This window comes from Mustela nigripes, chromosome 1 (assembly GCF_022355385.1).
Source record: "Mustela nigripes isolate SB6536 chromosome 1, MUSNIG.SB6536, whole genome shotgun sequence".
Taxonomy (NCBI): Eukaryota; Metazoa; Chordata; class Mammalia; order Carnivora; family Mustelidae; genus Mustela; species Mustela nigripes.
Window position 1 is genome coordinate 237,496,853 of NC_081557.1, and position 13,702 is coordinate 237,510,554.

Sequence of the window (13,702 nt, forward strand, 5' to 3'; positions counted from 1 at the left end):
GCGCGCGCGAGCAGGAACCAACTGAGTAGGAACCAACGTGGGACTCCATCCCAGGACCCTGAGATCACGACCTGAGCCAAAGGCAGACACTTAACTGACCGAGCCACACCAGTGTCCCTGTGGCCTTTTTGCTTTTAACTTACCTTCACTTTTTTCTAAAAAATTTTTTCAACGGACTCTCTGATTTCTGGTGTGATAATGTAACACCGAAGGTTGGGGCTGAGGCTCCTCCCTGAGGAGACAATATTTAACTGCCCACATCGGCAAGTCACACGACTCTTGTCCAGGAGCCCTTGCTTGCATGTGGTTGGCAATCAACAAGTCTTTGCTGACTCCTTGACACAGGATACAGCAACCCAGGCCCGGTCAGGTGGTGGGGGAAGAGCACCTTCCCCAACCTCTTTCTTCTCGGTAAGGTCTGCACGTTCCTGTCCCCTTTCATAGCTGCCCAGGGAGCCAATTTGCCTCTATATTCTAATAGGCTCACTTGAAGTCCCACTTCTAGAACTGCTGCCAGGCATGAATGCTTATTTCAGGAAAAAAACCAAAAATTAAGAAACCAGGAATCTCAAAGTCATTCAACAGCACAACTCGGAGCAGCCGAGAAGGGACTAAAATCAGTGTCCTAGCTCTGACCTGGGGCAGGCGTCCCTATCTTCTCTTTAACCCTATTTCCTCTGAATGCCACTTTCTCCTTTGTACTCATCCATTCTGCTTGGCTGTAAGGAGAGCCATTTCACAACACACGGGTGGTTTCTACTACGGGAAGGTCCCAGGTCCCCGGTCCTCCCCTGGGAATGCTCTGGCTTTTAGAACAACAGAGGCCTACTGGAACCACTGGGAAACCCTGACAACGATTAGAGAAAATGCATCCCAAATTATCCAGGAGAACTACTGCTTGCAAAGCACTCCTGTTACGTATAAAACCAGATGGCTTTTTACTTTGAACTTCTCTTTTTCACTACTTTATCTACTTTATTACTTGCTACACTTTTCTTCAAATGGCTGTCTATAAATAACAGTCCCCTTCCCCCAAATTTATAGCTAATGGAGTGAAAGGTGGACTCGTAGGTGATCACCCACAATCTGGTCTGTTGTTTAGCCAAAGACGGAGGTTGAGCAGTATGGGGAAGGGGGCAGTGATGCCTTTGCTTCAGGTTTTCGTTGTAAGCAACATGTTTGGATGTCCAATGCTAAGGCATCCCTATGTAATGAGTACATGAGTTTAGTAATCTTTTTTTTTTTTTTTAAAGAGAGAGTGAGAGCGTGTGTGCGCACAGGGAAGGGAAGGAAAGGCGGGACAGAGGGAGAGAGAGAATCTCAAGCAACTGGAGCCTGACATAGGGGTCGATCTCACGACCCTGAGATTATGACCTGAGCCAAAATCAAGAGTCAGAGGCTTTACTGACTGAGCCACCCGTGTACTCCTTAAATAAGTAAATTTTTCTTGAATTTTATGCTACTTTTTTTCTATTCATAACTGACAGATTTTTTTTCTTTTTTAGCTTATTTTTAATTTTTTAATAAACATATAATGTATTTTAGCCCCAGGGGTACAGGTCTGTGAATCGCCAGGTTTACACACTTCACGGCACTCACCATAGCACATACCCTCCTCAGTGTTTTTTCTTTTTTCATAAAGATTTTATTTGAGGGAGAGAGACTGAGAGAGCACGAGTGGAGAAAGGGGCAGTGAGAGAGAGAGAAGCAGGCTCTCCACGGAGCAGGGAGTCTGACTCGGGGCTTGATCCCGAGACCCTGAGCTGAAGGCAGACACTTAGCCCACTGAGCCACCCAGGCACCCAGACAAACTGATTTTCATTCATTTAGCTGGGTTTCAGTATGGATTATTTACTGAAATCACAGTTCTCCACGTGAAATGGCTTTTGACTCAAGTTTAAGGAGGGAGCTTTCAACAGGGCTGGACTGTTTACCCTAACAGTGGTGACCACAGCCTAATTTCAACAAGTATCGTTCAATATTGGACCACCTAGAAAGCTCAAGAAACTGCAGCATCTTCATCTTTCAGGGAAACAGAGACAGTGATTAGTGGCAGCTCAGCAAGGAGTTATCCATGACAGACTTTTCCCCTGGTACAGATAAATGGGAGGAGGATCAATCGCAAATTTACTTGGTATTTGCTGAGGACGAGCTTTCAGGACTGGGAATTAGACATCACCACTCTGGACAATTCTGTTACCTGTCCTCGCACGGTGAAACTCTTAGCCACAGTTCTGGATGGCTGATGTGAGGATCTAGAATTCACTGATCTACAGGACACTATTTTCTCCCCCAGGGAAAGAGGAACGATGGGGAGCAAGATGGAAAATACTCCTTTGGGGATAAAACTCCAAGTTAATTAACCACAATTTGTGGAATTCTGAGAGCTGTAAACTCCCACAGCGTGTAAGCTCCGGCCCCCTCTCTTGGATCTGGGCGAACTCAGTGGAGTTCTGTGGCCACTGCACTGAGTTCGACCCATGTCTCCTGTGGTCGCTGTCTGCCTGGCAAGGGAAGACTGACCTTTTATCTAACCCCCAGGGCTCAAGTGCAAAGGGAGAGAAAGGGTTAACTTCACCTCTTCCTTCTCCCCCACAATACAACTGCACTAAATCTAATTCCGAAATATTCTGAACCAAAACTCTGGTCCATTTGGGAAAGCTTTTAAATCAAGGGATGGAAGGAAAATAAATATCTGATCTGACAATTCTTAACGCTTGCTTTTGTTTTTGTTTTGCACGTGTACTAATAATCAAGAAGGTAGTCTTCACTATTTCCTTCTTTTTAAGTCAGCTGCCAAACTGGGTGGTTCAAAGACACTGAGTCAGGAAAAGAACAAACTTTCTATTTACATTTATGTATCAGCCTTAAAAACTTTAATGTAAAAATTTTAATGTGTTATATACATCCTATTTTGAACACACTATATTAGTAGAAGTAGGACATGTATGTAATTAACCAATAAATGTGTCCACTGGTGGATATATGTTCAAAAATTTTTATCAATGGGCTGCATGAAGGAAAGGGTTTGAAGTTACCGTTCTAGCTAATGATCTTACCATCTTTTGTAAGTCACAGACATGTAGGAAATGAATTCAAAGACATAAGCAAAATCGGTCGCTTTTTAAATAGCAAAAAAAAAAAAAAAAAAAAGGCTTTGCAGCCCAGAGAAGATCTTGCCATAAAGATGACTTTACTACTCCACAAATCTAGTGTCTCTAAGAGGCAGGAAATGCCTGCTTCGCCAGGGGGCACAAATAGTGTGGGATCAGCTTAATTACTGGTCTGTCTTTAATCTCTTCTTTTCAGTTTACAGTTGCTTATTAACTTTAAGGAGGAGCCTGCATGCTAAAAAGAGACCATGCCTGTTGAAACCTAACAAGAGTGACAAGAAATTAACGGAACAGAAGAGACCACTTGTTTAGTTCTACTCACATCCCCCACTCTGAAAGCAACATTCCACTTTACTCTCTACTACTAATAAAACACATACAACAAAGTCTTTAAAAATACAAAAGCTGCTTGTAAAAGAGAGGAACACTTTTTTTAATGAAAACCCAGGCTCATGGCACTTGGCCTACTGGATTCTCCCATCAAGTCTGGAATCATTTTTACAAGGTTAGAGACATCATTGAACAGGACAGTGGTCTCCAGGCCTACAACTGACTTAAACATAGATAGGACACGGCTGGGAGTTCATCCTGAAATTTCCATTTGGCACTGGAAGGTGAAGGCCACCCCGTGCACGTGCCTGTTTTTCCCAACTTTTGTCCCTTGCTCGCCAAACTGAAAAATAGATACTTACACATGCTCACACGCACGTGCACGCACACACACACACAGAGCTGAGACAACGGAAAGGAAGGATCTGCAGGTGGCTTGCAAGGAAAATGGCACAGTACCTGGGATGCTCTCCAATTTCCGTCTGAGCTCTTCATTTTCTTGTTGCAGGGAAATAACCTCCTGTTCCAGCTCCTGGCACCTCGGACAGTAGCCTTCCTCTTCCTCCTCTTCCTCCTCTTCTGGCAGTGTGGAAGAAGATGGGTGACCGTGGGATTCGGAGGTCGCCGGGGAGGTCCAGCCACCTAGTGTGTGCACGGGGGAGGTTGACAGAGGATCCACGTCGGCCAGATGGCCATACTCACTGACCGATGAGGTGTTTGGAGTCGGGAAACTCCCTGAGAGCAGGTAATTTTGTAGGGAGTCAGTGAAAACCCTCAAAAAGGCAGAAGTCTGTTGTTTCCTTTGCATATATTGCATGTCTACATCTACATTATCAGAGGTCTGACTGTGGACCCCTTTCCCGATGGGACACTGCTCCTGTCTTTCGGTATAACTCGAGCCTTCCTGCTTTACACAAGAAATCATGGATTGGGAATGGTTGGAGTCCAGAAGCTTTCCTCCACAATTTAAGAGACTAAGAACTCGACTGCATTGCTGGGCAAAGGCATCCAAGATCATTCGACTCTCTGAAACACATGAAAAGACACATCAGAGACGGATAGCCAAAGACAAGGGGAAGGGGGTAGGTAAGTGAGGGCCTCAGCGTTGAGCATACCATTCAAAAATGTTAAAAATATGTATTTCTACTTTCCATCCCAAACTAAGGGGATGAGATAGGATGCATTAGCTTTCTGTCATTCTGCAACCAGAGGGGTGCCTGAAGAGTTTTCCCCAGCCCCTCCCTCCGGGAAATGGCAAGACTGTGTCTTTGGGCACCACATAGAGATTTCCATCGCTGTGGCATTAACTGGCCTGCACAGGTCTAAACCCACGACTTTGGCTTCATTAATATCCTTACTCTAATGAATCGAGCCAGTCACTGCCGACTCAATTCCTCATTGATAGGAGGGCTTACAGCAATCATTACTTCTATTTCTGGAGTGCCCTCATGCCCTTGCTATTAATCAGCTGATACGGTCCCTGCCGAGAGTACGTTGCTCCCAGATGCAAACTGGAGAAGAAAGATAAGTCCTTTTGAAGAGCTCACTAGACATCTAAGGTAAAACGAAGAGTGGCCTATAAGGCAAACGATGACAAGCCCGAAAGCAAAACCGTGTTAGCCAACATCTGTGTTCACTACGCTTTCTTGTCATTTATCTGTGAACTTGGATTTCTCGTCAGGGCCCATGTTTAGGCCAATCTGTGTCAGTATCATGTGGAAAGCAGCAGTGTCTCTCCTTAGAGCCTCTTCCATTAGATTGTCAAGTCTCTTAAAACGGCATGTGTCGAGAGTGATGGTTAGTTCACAGAAACGTATTCAAAAGCATATGAATTGTCAGTCAATGAAAACTAAAAACCAAGTGGAAAGCAATCAGTTTAGAAAAACAAGCAAAACCCCCTCAAACCGTGAAAACATGTTTTCGTGTTGTCTGAGGGTCTTGAAAATTTACCCCAAATGCAAATGTCACAAGGTACGTTCTCTTCTTTCCAGACCACCTCCCAGAATGGACTACTTATAAAAACAGAGCGATGCTCTCTAAGGCTCACGTGGAGGTGGCGGACGCCTCTCCTCTCCTCTCCTCCCTCCCCAGGATAATGGCCACAAAATACTGCAGATCTGAGATGCCAGCAACTATTTATGATAGAAATTTAACTAGCTACTTGCTGTCTCTGACCATGTTGATCAGCTGTATTTGGGGGCGGAATAAACTTGAAAAATGAAAAATGGTGAGATGTTTGAGGGCTTCTCTGGGGACAGCAAAGTATATACTGACTATATGCAGGGCCTCTTGTAAACGAATAGGTCTTACTTTAGAGCATTTCACATATCCTTGGCTGGGGTGGCTAGAGCACTCTGGGCAGGCTGCGAGTCCACAAGGCTGTTTTCTTCCCGGCCCAGAGCTTTCCCACTCTTAGGACCAATACTGCCCTTAGACACAGGCAGGGGGACCCGTACCCTAACCGTCCTCCTCCATCCCACCCTCTCCCCATGGTGAGGTACCCAAGATCCAGGAACTCCTTACTCAAACTGCTTCGAGGGCCTGTGTTGGACTCCTCCCTGAGCCATTCTCCCACAGACAGACCATGGTGCCAGAGCCTGGAAGTTTGGACTGGGGCATCCATTCCTGTGTATGTGAGGTTCCTCCTAGTGGAAGATGAAGCTGGGGGTGGGGAGAGAAGGCCATGGGCTGGCTGAAAACTCCAAAGTCAAATCTGGTCATTAAGAAGGTGTATTTAGCAGGATAGGTGGATGGAACATATTTTATTTAACAGTTAGTTAATTATTTAGATATATGGTATGGAGGCCTGAATTTGCACTCTTGTCCTAAATCCCACAAATATTAGGTACAGGTCTGTTTTTTTACACAATGATTTTTGAGTCCTGAAGAAAGAACCCGATGTCAGGTACAGTTTCAGGCTAGAACTGATTGATGTGCTGGGAACTTCACTGAAGCAGCAGCAAGGATAAAGTCCACTCGCTTTCGGGGAGAAAAAGGGATGTGGCTATGGGCAGCATGTTTGCTGGAACTGATGCCTCTGCGCCCTGCCAGGTGGAAGGGAAGAACTGTGCTCACGATTTAAACCAAAAAGTAATAGGGGAAGACCTCAGATATGTGGGTGTTGTTTCTTTACATTGACCCAAACCAAATAAAGTAAATGGTTGAACCATACAAGAGGGATGACTTAAGATGATGTTGCATTCTCATCTTCACTTCCAGGTTTTTGTTATTAGTAAAAATCAAAGGATGATATTGATTGGGAATTTTCAATTCTAGCACACTAGCAGTTTCCATTCATTTTAATCCTATAATCCCATTCCAGACCTGAAGTTGTATTTACTGTTTGCATTTTAATCAGCACAGTCCCAAATGATTTACATCCTATACACTTCTAACATAACCTTGATGAAAGGAGCAAAATATGAAAAGAAAGGCTAAAATAGAAGTGCCTATAAAGAATTGCTTGAATATATTTGTTCCATGTCCTAAGGCACACTCAGTAGCTTTCATCATATTGATAAATCACATTAGGGTATACATTTTAAGGGGAAAAAAATTCTGACTTGGGGATAAGCATGATTTGTTTTTTTAATTGAAGGATAAACTTGTAATATGCTGAGAAAAAATCATTATGTAATATGCTACATTATGAAGATAATGTATTAAAATGCGATCAGAATATCAGAGAGTAGCTACAACCATAAAACAGTTCTTGCCTTCAGTTTTTAAAAAATGCTTCATTCTGAATTTGTTCTGAGAACTGACAGATGCAAAAATAGCAACTGTAAGCCTTAAAGTTGAATTTCTCTTCTTTTTAGTAACTTAAAACATTGAAATAGTGTTTTCACATCAATACGTGGAAGAATATGATGAAAAATATTACTATTACACTTGGCAGAAAACAGCACATCTTTCTACTTACTCCATATTGCAGCCAGCAATACTTTAGCTTTCCAGACAGAATATAATTAGAAATGCAAGTACTGTGCAATGCCCATTACGCTAAGAAATGGAGAAAAGTTCTGTTTTCATATGAACACAATCGAATGGTCACTGACCCATGATTCTTAATTGAGCGAAGTGTGAACATGTATTTTGAATTTTTTTTTAACTGCTTTCCCCCCCTAGTTACAGAATGCTCCACGCAAGCAATGGCAAGGAAGTACAAAGTCAACAGTTTACAAAGGGGCTTTAACACTACCTACTTTATTCCTAAGTTCTCTAAAAGTAAACACTGCAAAATGTTAATAAATCACAGTCATGAAGCACTGTAAAGTGACCACTTGTAATTTATTTTGCTCTGCTGTGCAATCTGTTGGGATAATATCATGTTGCAAATTGTGCCTAGTCTGATTCCAAAATCTGAACCCGTGATTATTTTTTTAATTAAAAAATTCATTTCTAGAAATTCTTCTAAATTTTAAGTGGTTTAATCCATCCTAAATCTGATAAGTGAATAAGGGATGGGAACTCAGCAATCAAACCCAGGCGCCTTTTTGAATGTCCTTCTTTGTAAGTAAAGCCTTGAATGGAATTTGTCCATCACAGCCTATACCCAAGAGTATTCTGTTACCAGGAAGGAGATCACAGTCGTCGAGATTAGCGGTAACCTTTTGATTTTAGCCCAGCGAAGGGTGAAATATATTAATATGAAAAATGCAGAAGCAGAAAAAAATTTTTGTGATCTACTATCACGTATCCATACGTTTTATCTACCAAAGGGATTTCCAGCTAGTTCAAAATAGATGATTTCCTTAAAACATTAATATAACTTCTGAAGAGAGGACTTCATGGCATAGAAAATAGAAGTTAGAAAATGAAAGCATCTTTGGGAGCATCACCCTTGTCTTAAATCAATGAACTATGTCTTTTAAAAAAAAGGCCATCCAATTTTTTTTCATAATGGCAAACATCAACACAGCAAAACAGGATGCAATTTTTCTAAATAAATAAATCAATGATGTGTCAAAAATTAACAGATGAGTTAATATACTCGGTGCTATCAAAACCAGATGGTGCTTCCTAATATTCATCCTGCTCAGTCAATCCCTGAATATTTTCTGGACCATCGGTATATAAAATAGGATGCTGCTATTTGTGATGGCAAACAAAAGCAATCATGCCTGCCAAGCACATACTATAACAGGCAGCATTTCAGCTCTGCTAGACAGAAAGTAATTAGAATGCTTTTAATGTCCAAAAGAATGATGCTGATAGGCTGCCACAGATGTGTAGATTTATGAATATTTATATGGTGGTTTATAGCTGACACTTTTATCAGTTGAAGAAGATAAAATATCTGCCTGACTCAAAAGCTTGACAGTCAGGTTAATAAAATCTCATTAAAGAGAATGACCTATGCAATTATATAGGATTTATTGTAATTCATTTTTGATTGTACTCTGCTTAAAGATGCAATTTCCCATTTCCTGATGCCAAATTTAGGCTGCATATCAAGATCTACGTGGGTTTTAACTCTAAGCCTCCCACAGAGGAAAAATATGCTCTTAAAACCATGGTATATTACCCCTTTTAAGGAAAATTATACTCTTCATGAGATTTTATAAGAATGCTGAAAAATCTATTTTTAATCACATATTTCTCCTCTCAATGGTTTATGGCTCTTAATGGCAAATAAGATTCACTTCAACCTTTTCATCTTTTCCCTGCATTTACTCTGGACACTCAGCTATCTCTCTTCTATCTCTGACTTGATTTATCACATGGACGTCTTGACTATTTTCCGTTTACCAGCTAGCTGGAGAGGCTGCAGAACACTTTCGTGAGGGTGCAACAAGCCACTTACCACCTCCCCAGCCCCCTCTCCAGTATGCTTAAATGGTGTCTGTCTCTGCACGCATGCTCATTGGTTCAAAGTGGAAGCACTAGTTCCACAAAGAGCCAATCAGCTCTTCAGGTGACTGTCCCTCTGATGGCCACTCACATCTCTGTGCCTGTTAAGAGATGGCTTTGTCCATCAATGACTAATATTAGGACCATAATTCATGATGTCTAGTACCATGGCTTTTTTTTTTTCCCCTGCCAGACCATTTTCCTCACTGCATGGAAGAAACCCACCATCCAGTTCCCATCTTTCCAACAAGCACATGGCATCCTGTACTTGGTGCTATCAAGCTTACCTCTCTATGACCTTAAGAAAAAAAAGGAGCAGCAACAGCAGCCTTGAGAATAAAAGGAAATAAAAAATATAGGGAGTTTGATGGGGCAGCAGACAAAGCCCCCGTTCACTCTTTTAGACGCAATGATGTTGTGATGTCCACCTGGCAAAATTAACCGGGACAAAATTAACTAGGAAGAAACACTGAAAGAGCACATTCACAACAAGGTGAAAAGGAAAAACAAACTCCTTGTGAATGGAAGACAGCAAGGACACTGTCAGAGCAGGAAGGAGCATGGAAAAGGACAGCAAGTGGCTGGTGTAGAAAAGAGAAATGCAGGAAAAAGCCGGGTTAAAACTATGGCTGAGAAATGGAAACGAGGGGGCAGATTTAGAGTGTATAAAAGGAAGCAAAAGGTTGATTATAAAGACTTCGCAGGCAGATAAAAAGGGGGGAACCCCCCCCCTGAACGTGGTGGAACTAAGGTCATGCAAAGGGTTAGGCAAAACATCGAAAAGGGGAAAAGAACCCAAACACCATATAGAACAAAGATAAAGCAGAACAAGGGAATAAAGATGGGCACGAATGAAGAGAAGAGTCCAAATCGAGAGAGAGAGAGAGAGAGAGAGAGAGAACACAAACCTTACTCAAAGGGGAGAACGCAAAAGAGTAAGAAGGGACAAAATGGAAGTGGGTGGGTAGGCTAACAAGAACATAAAAACGCAACACAATATCAGGTCAAAACCAACTGGGGGAAAAAAACCCAACAACAAACCAAGCCACAGACAATAAGAACCCCTACATAAGAACCTCAGTCGAAGCCGTCAAACATCTCCAAATCGGTGAGAGATGGGACAGAACAAGTCTTCACTATTACCTGTAATTAGATTTTCTTTCTCAAAACCAATCCTTCATGCGTCAAAATATTGACAAACAACAGAACATTAGCTCAGGCATCTATAACTCATTTAGAGACAATGCTCATATTTTCATCAGGACAAAAGCCTTGGATCCACCGAAATGCCGAATTTGGAGGGCTCTAAAATGCCATACAAGGCCCAGAGCAGGAACTTTTCGTTCTCAGGAGCGAGCTAAACGCGGCTCTGCGCCCCGAGGGAGCGCAGAGTGCCCTTGGGTGCAGGCCCCAGGCTAAGGCCTTTCTACCAGCCCACCTCCCCGGAGCCTAACCCGAAGGAGAGCAGCCTTTTCGGAGGGGCCCTCCTGCAGGCTCCAGGCGGAGAGGAACCTCGTGCCCTGGGGGTGCTCCCCACCAGGCATTTCGTCAGAGCTGGGGCCCAGATGCCCCGGGGGCGCCTTGCAGCCCCATCCCCCCCGGCTGGGGGGGGGGGGGGGGGCTTGGACGACGGGTCCCAAGCGCCCCGGGGAGGGGTGTCCCTGGGCTTGGGGGGAGGGGCGAGACGTCCCTCTCCCTAAAGTCCGCCGCAGGGGCCAGCGCCCAGCGCCAGGTCCAGCCGCCTGGCCGCTGCAGGGGAGCCCGCTCTCTTGCCCCCACCGGCCGGGACTCCGGGGCGGGTAGGGAAAGAGGGCCGCCGAGCAGGGACCGCGCGCGCACGGGAAACACAAGCGCACAGAAGAAGAAAAAGGGAGCCCCAGAGGCAGCCGAGTGGACCGCGGCAGAGTAAGAGTACATCAAAGAGGTGGTGAAAAAGAGGATCGGAAGGTAAGGAAGGAGAAAGACAAGGAAAAAACAGCGGAGAGGAGAGGTAAAGGAAAAGTGGAAGGAAAAAGTGCAGCCGCCGAGGGTAAAGGGAGGGCGTCCCCGAGCGCCGCGCGAGCAGCGCCTGCCTCGCCCCGAGCGGCCGCGGCCGCCACCCTGGGGTGTCCGGCGCGCGACCTCGGCGGCGAGGCTGCCTCCCCGACCCCTCCCCCGAGGGAGCCGGGCCGCGGACCGCCACCGTCCCGCATCCTGGGAGCCACGCCGGATCCCAGCGCGGAGCCACCTGTTAGGAGGCGCGCGCGCCGTCGGAAGCTCCGCACGCGGCGGCGCGGAATCCTCTAGAAGTTGCCGCCGGTGCGCGGAGGCCTCGGGGCTGCGCTCCGACGCCCCGACTCTCTCTCAGCCGGGACTGCGCTCGCCCGGCTCCCGTCGCGCCCCTCCCGCCGGGCCCGGCGCGCGCGAAACGGCGTCCGCCATGCCCAGCTTCTGGTGCCCGGGCCCCCACCCCTCCCCGCGGCCGGGCGGGAAGGAAAGTTGCGCCCAGGAGTTGGTCGGTACCTGCACTGAGCTCCAGGCTGGCGCCGTCGCTGCCCGCGCTGCTGCTGCCCGTGGCGGCCGCCGGGCCCGGGCCATACCTGACGACGGCGGCGAAGGACGAGGATGAGGAGGCGGCGGGGGCCGCCGGCGGCGGCGCCGGAGTCCTCAGGTGGCCCTGGGACGCGGCGGGCGTGCAGGATGGAGACGACGACGAGGCGGCGGCGGCGGCCCGGCCAGGCCCGGGGGGGTAGGAGCTCTGCGCCTGGAACTGCTGCGGCGGCTGCGGCGGCGGCGGCGGCGGCTCGCTGCTGCTGATGGAGACGGCGGCGTGCGGCGCGAAGGGCGGCGGGGGCGGCGGCGGCCGGACGTGCGGCAGCTCCACCAGGGTGGGTCTGTCGTAGCGCTTGGCCAGCGCCGGTCTCTTGCTGGGGAACGTCTTGAGGACGCTGTAGGGGCTGCGCTGCTTGTAGATTTTGGGGACGCTGGGCCCCTCCTCCGCCGGCTGCATCTCCTCCTCCATCCTGCGCCTCGGGGCCGGTCCCCGGTCGCACGCCCCCTCCCCGCCGGGCGCCGGGCTCGGAGGGTGCCTCCGCCTCCCGCCCGCCGGCTCTGCCCGAGTGCGCGCGTGTGGGAGGGTGTGTGCCTGTGCCTGGGCCGCCGCCGCCGCCGCCGCCGCCACTGCCGCCTGTCGCTGAGGCTGGCATCGCTGAGCCCCCGCGAGGGGGGCTGCCGCCCGAGCGCTGATTGACAGGCCGCCTCGCCAATGCCTGGAGGGAGAAAGGAGGTAAAGAGCAAGTGTTTAGGGTAATATCTGCTAATGATAATGGGGGCGGGGGCGGGGCCTGGCGCCGCCGCCGCCGCCCGTGGGGTCCGCGCGCCGGGTGTGCGCCTCCGACGGGGGGGGCGGGAGGGAAGGGAAGAGCCGGATCCCGAGGGCGCGCGGATAAACAGGGCCAGGTCCCGGCCAGCGCGAGACTTTGGAGCCCCAGGTGCGGACTTGGAGGTTTTGCCGCTGCGGGCGGGGTTCAGCTTGGGAAACGAGCTCCTGGCGCCCCCTATGTGACCCCAAACTCTCGGGGTTGCACAGAGGGGCTGGGAGTAGTTGGAGTGGGGTGTGTGTGCTTTGGGAAGGTACTGCAGCCAGTTCTACCCCTCGGGAAATCCTCCCCCGACCTTTTGAAAAGAACATCTTGAAGGATTTGACCTAGGGTCGCTTCTCGTTATGCGCCTCTCAGGGTCCGCCCACACCCAGCGCTTGACCTTTGAGCTCCTGCAGATCACAGGAGCTTAGGATCATACGGGATCTCGGACTTCTACATTATTTTATTAATTTCCAGTAGGGGCCCAGAGAATGTAGCAGAATCATTTACCCCATTTTACAGATGAGTAAACAGAGGCCCCGCGAGGTAATTGCCCAAAGCCAGACCTCGGGAGTGTGTGGCCCGGTGCAGACACGCGTCCAGATCATTTGAATTCATATCCTCACTTCTCATAGCACGTAGACTCTGTGCAATTGAGGGAAAAATCTGACCCGATACCTCCCTTTGGGATGGTGATTAGATGCTTTCAACAATGTCATTTGATATATACGTAAATGTGAGAACCAGGGTGGCCCGCTCTATCACTCAGCAAGCTTCTCACTGCATCTGGGGCCATCAGGCCAGTGTTTCTGGAGCACACACAATTCCAGTAATTGAATGATAGACGAGCTTCTGTGGTTTGGAGGAGGATCCCCATGGAGTAGAGTTGACTTCAAATCTTGAGGAGTGCCCTGGCTTCTCCCAGAGGCTCCTTGGAGCAAATCATCCCTCTATCTCCTAGGCCTGCCGGTGCCAGCATACTCCCTCCCAAAACTGGTTTCCAGCCTGTCAGTCTTCATTCTCCAGGTTAGGAATCTGAGTGCATCTCCTCCTTGATGTGTGACC

General features: G+C 47.7%; 1 protein-coding gene across 3 annotated transcripts in view; it reads right to left on the bottom strand.

Moving 5' to 3' along the window:
• Nucleotides 1-12,379, bottom strand: part of BEND4 (BEN domain containing 4) — a 36,995-nt gene extending 24,616 nt beyond the window's left edge. For 2 of the 3 annotated variants that reach the window (XM_059383280.1, XM_059383293.1), the window contains exons 1-3: nucleotides 11,799-12,379; nucleotides 5,967-6,104; nucleotides 3,903-4,469 (exon numbers count right to left, since the gene is read on the bottom strand). In XM_059383280.1, the coding sequence (XP_059239263.1) occupies nucleotides 3,903-4,469; nucleotides 5,967-6,104; nucleotides 11,799-12,297 (1,204 nt within the window). In that variant the 5' untranslated portion in view covers nucleotides 12,298-12,379. The remainder of the gene's footprint in view (nucleotides 1-3,902; nucleotides 4,470-5,966; nucleotides 6,105-11,798) is intronic. The other variant, XM_059383285.1, reaches the window with a different exon arrangement.
• Nucleotides 12,380-13,702: the final 1,323 nt, after the last annotated feature.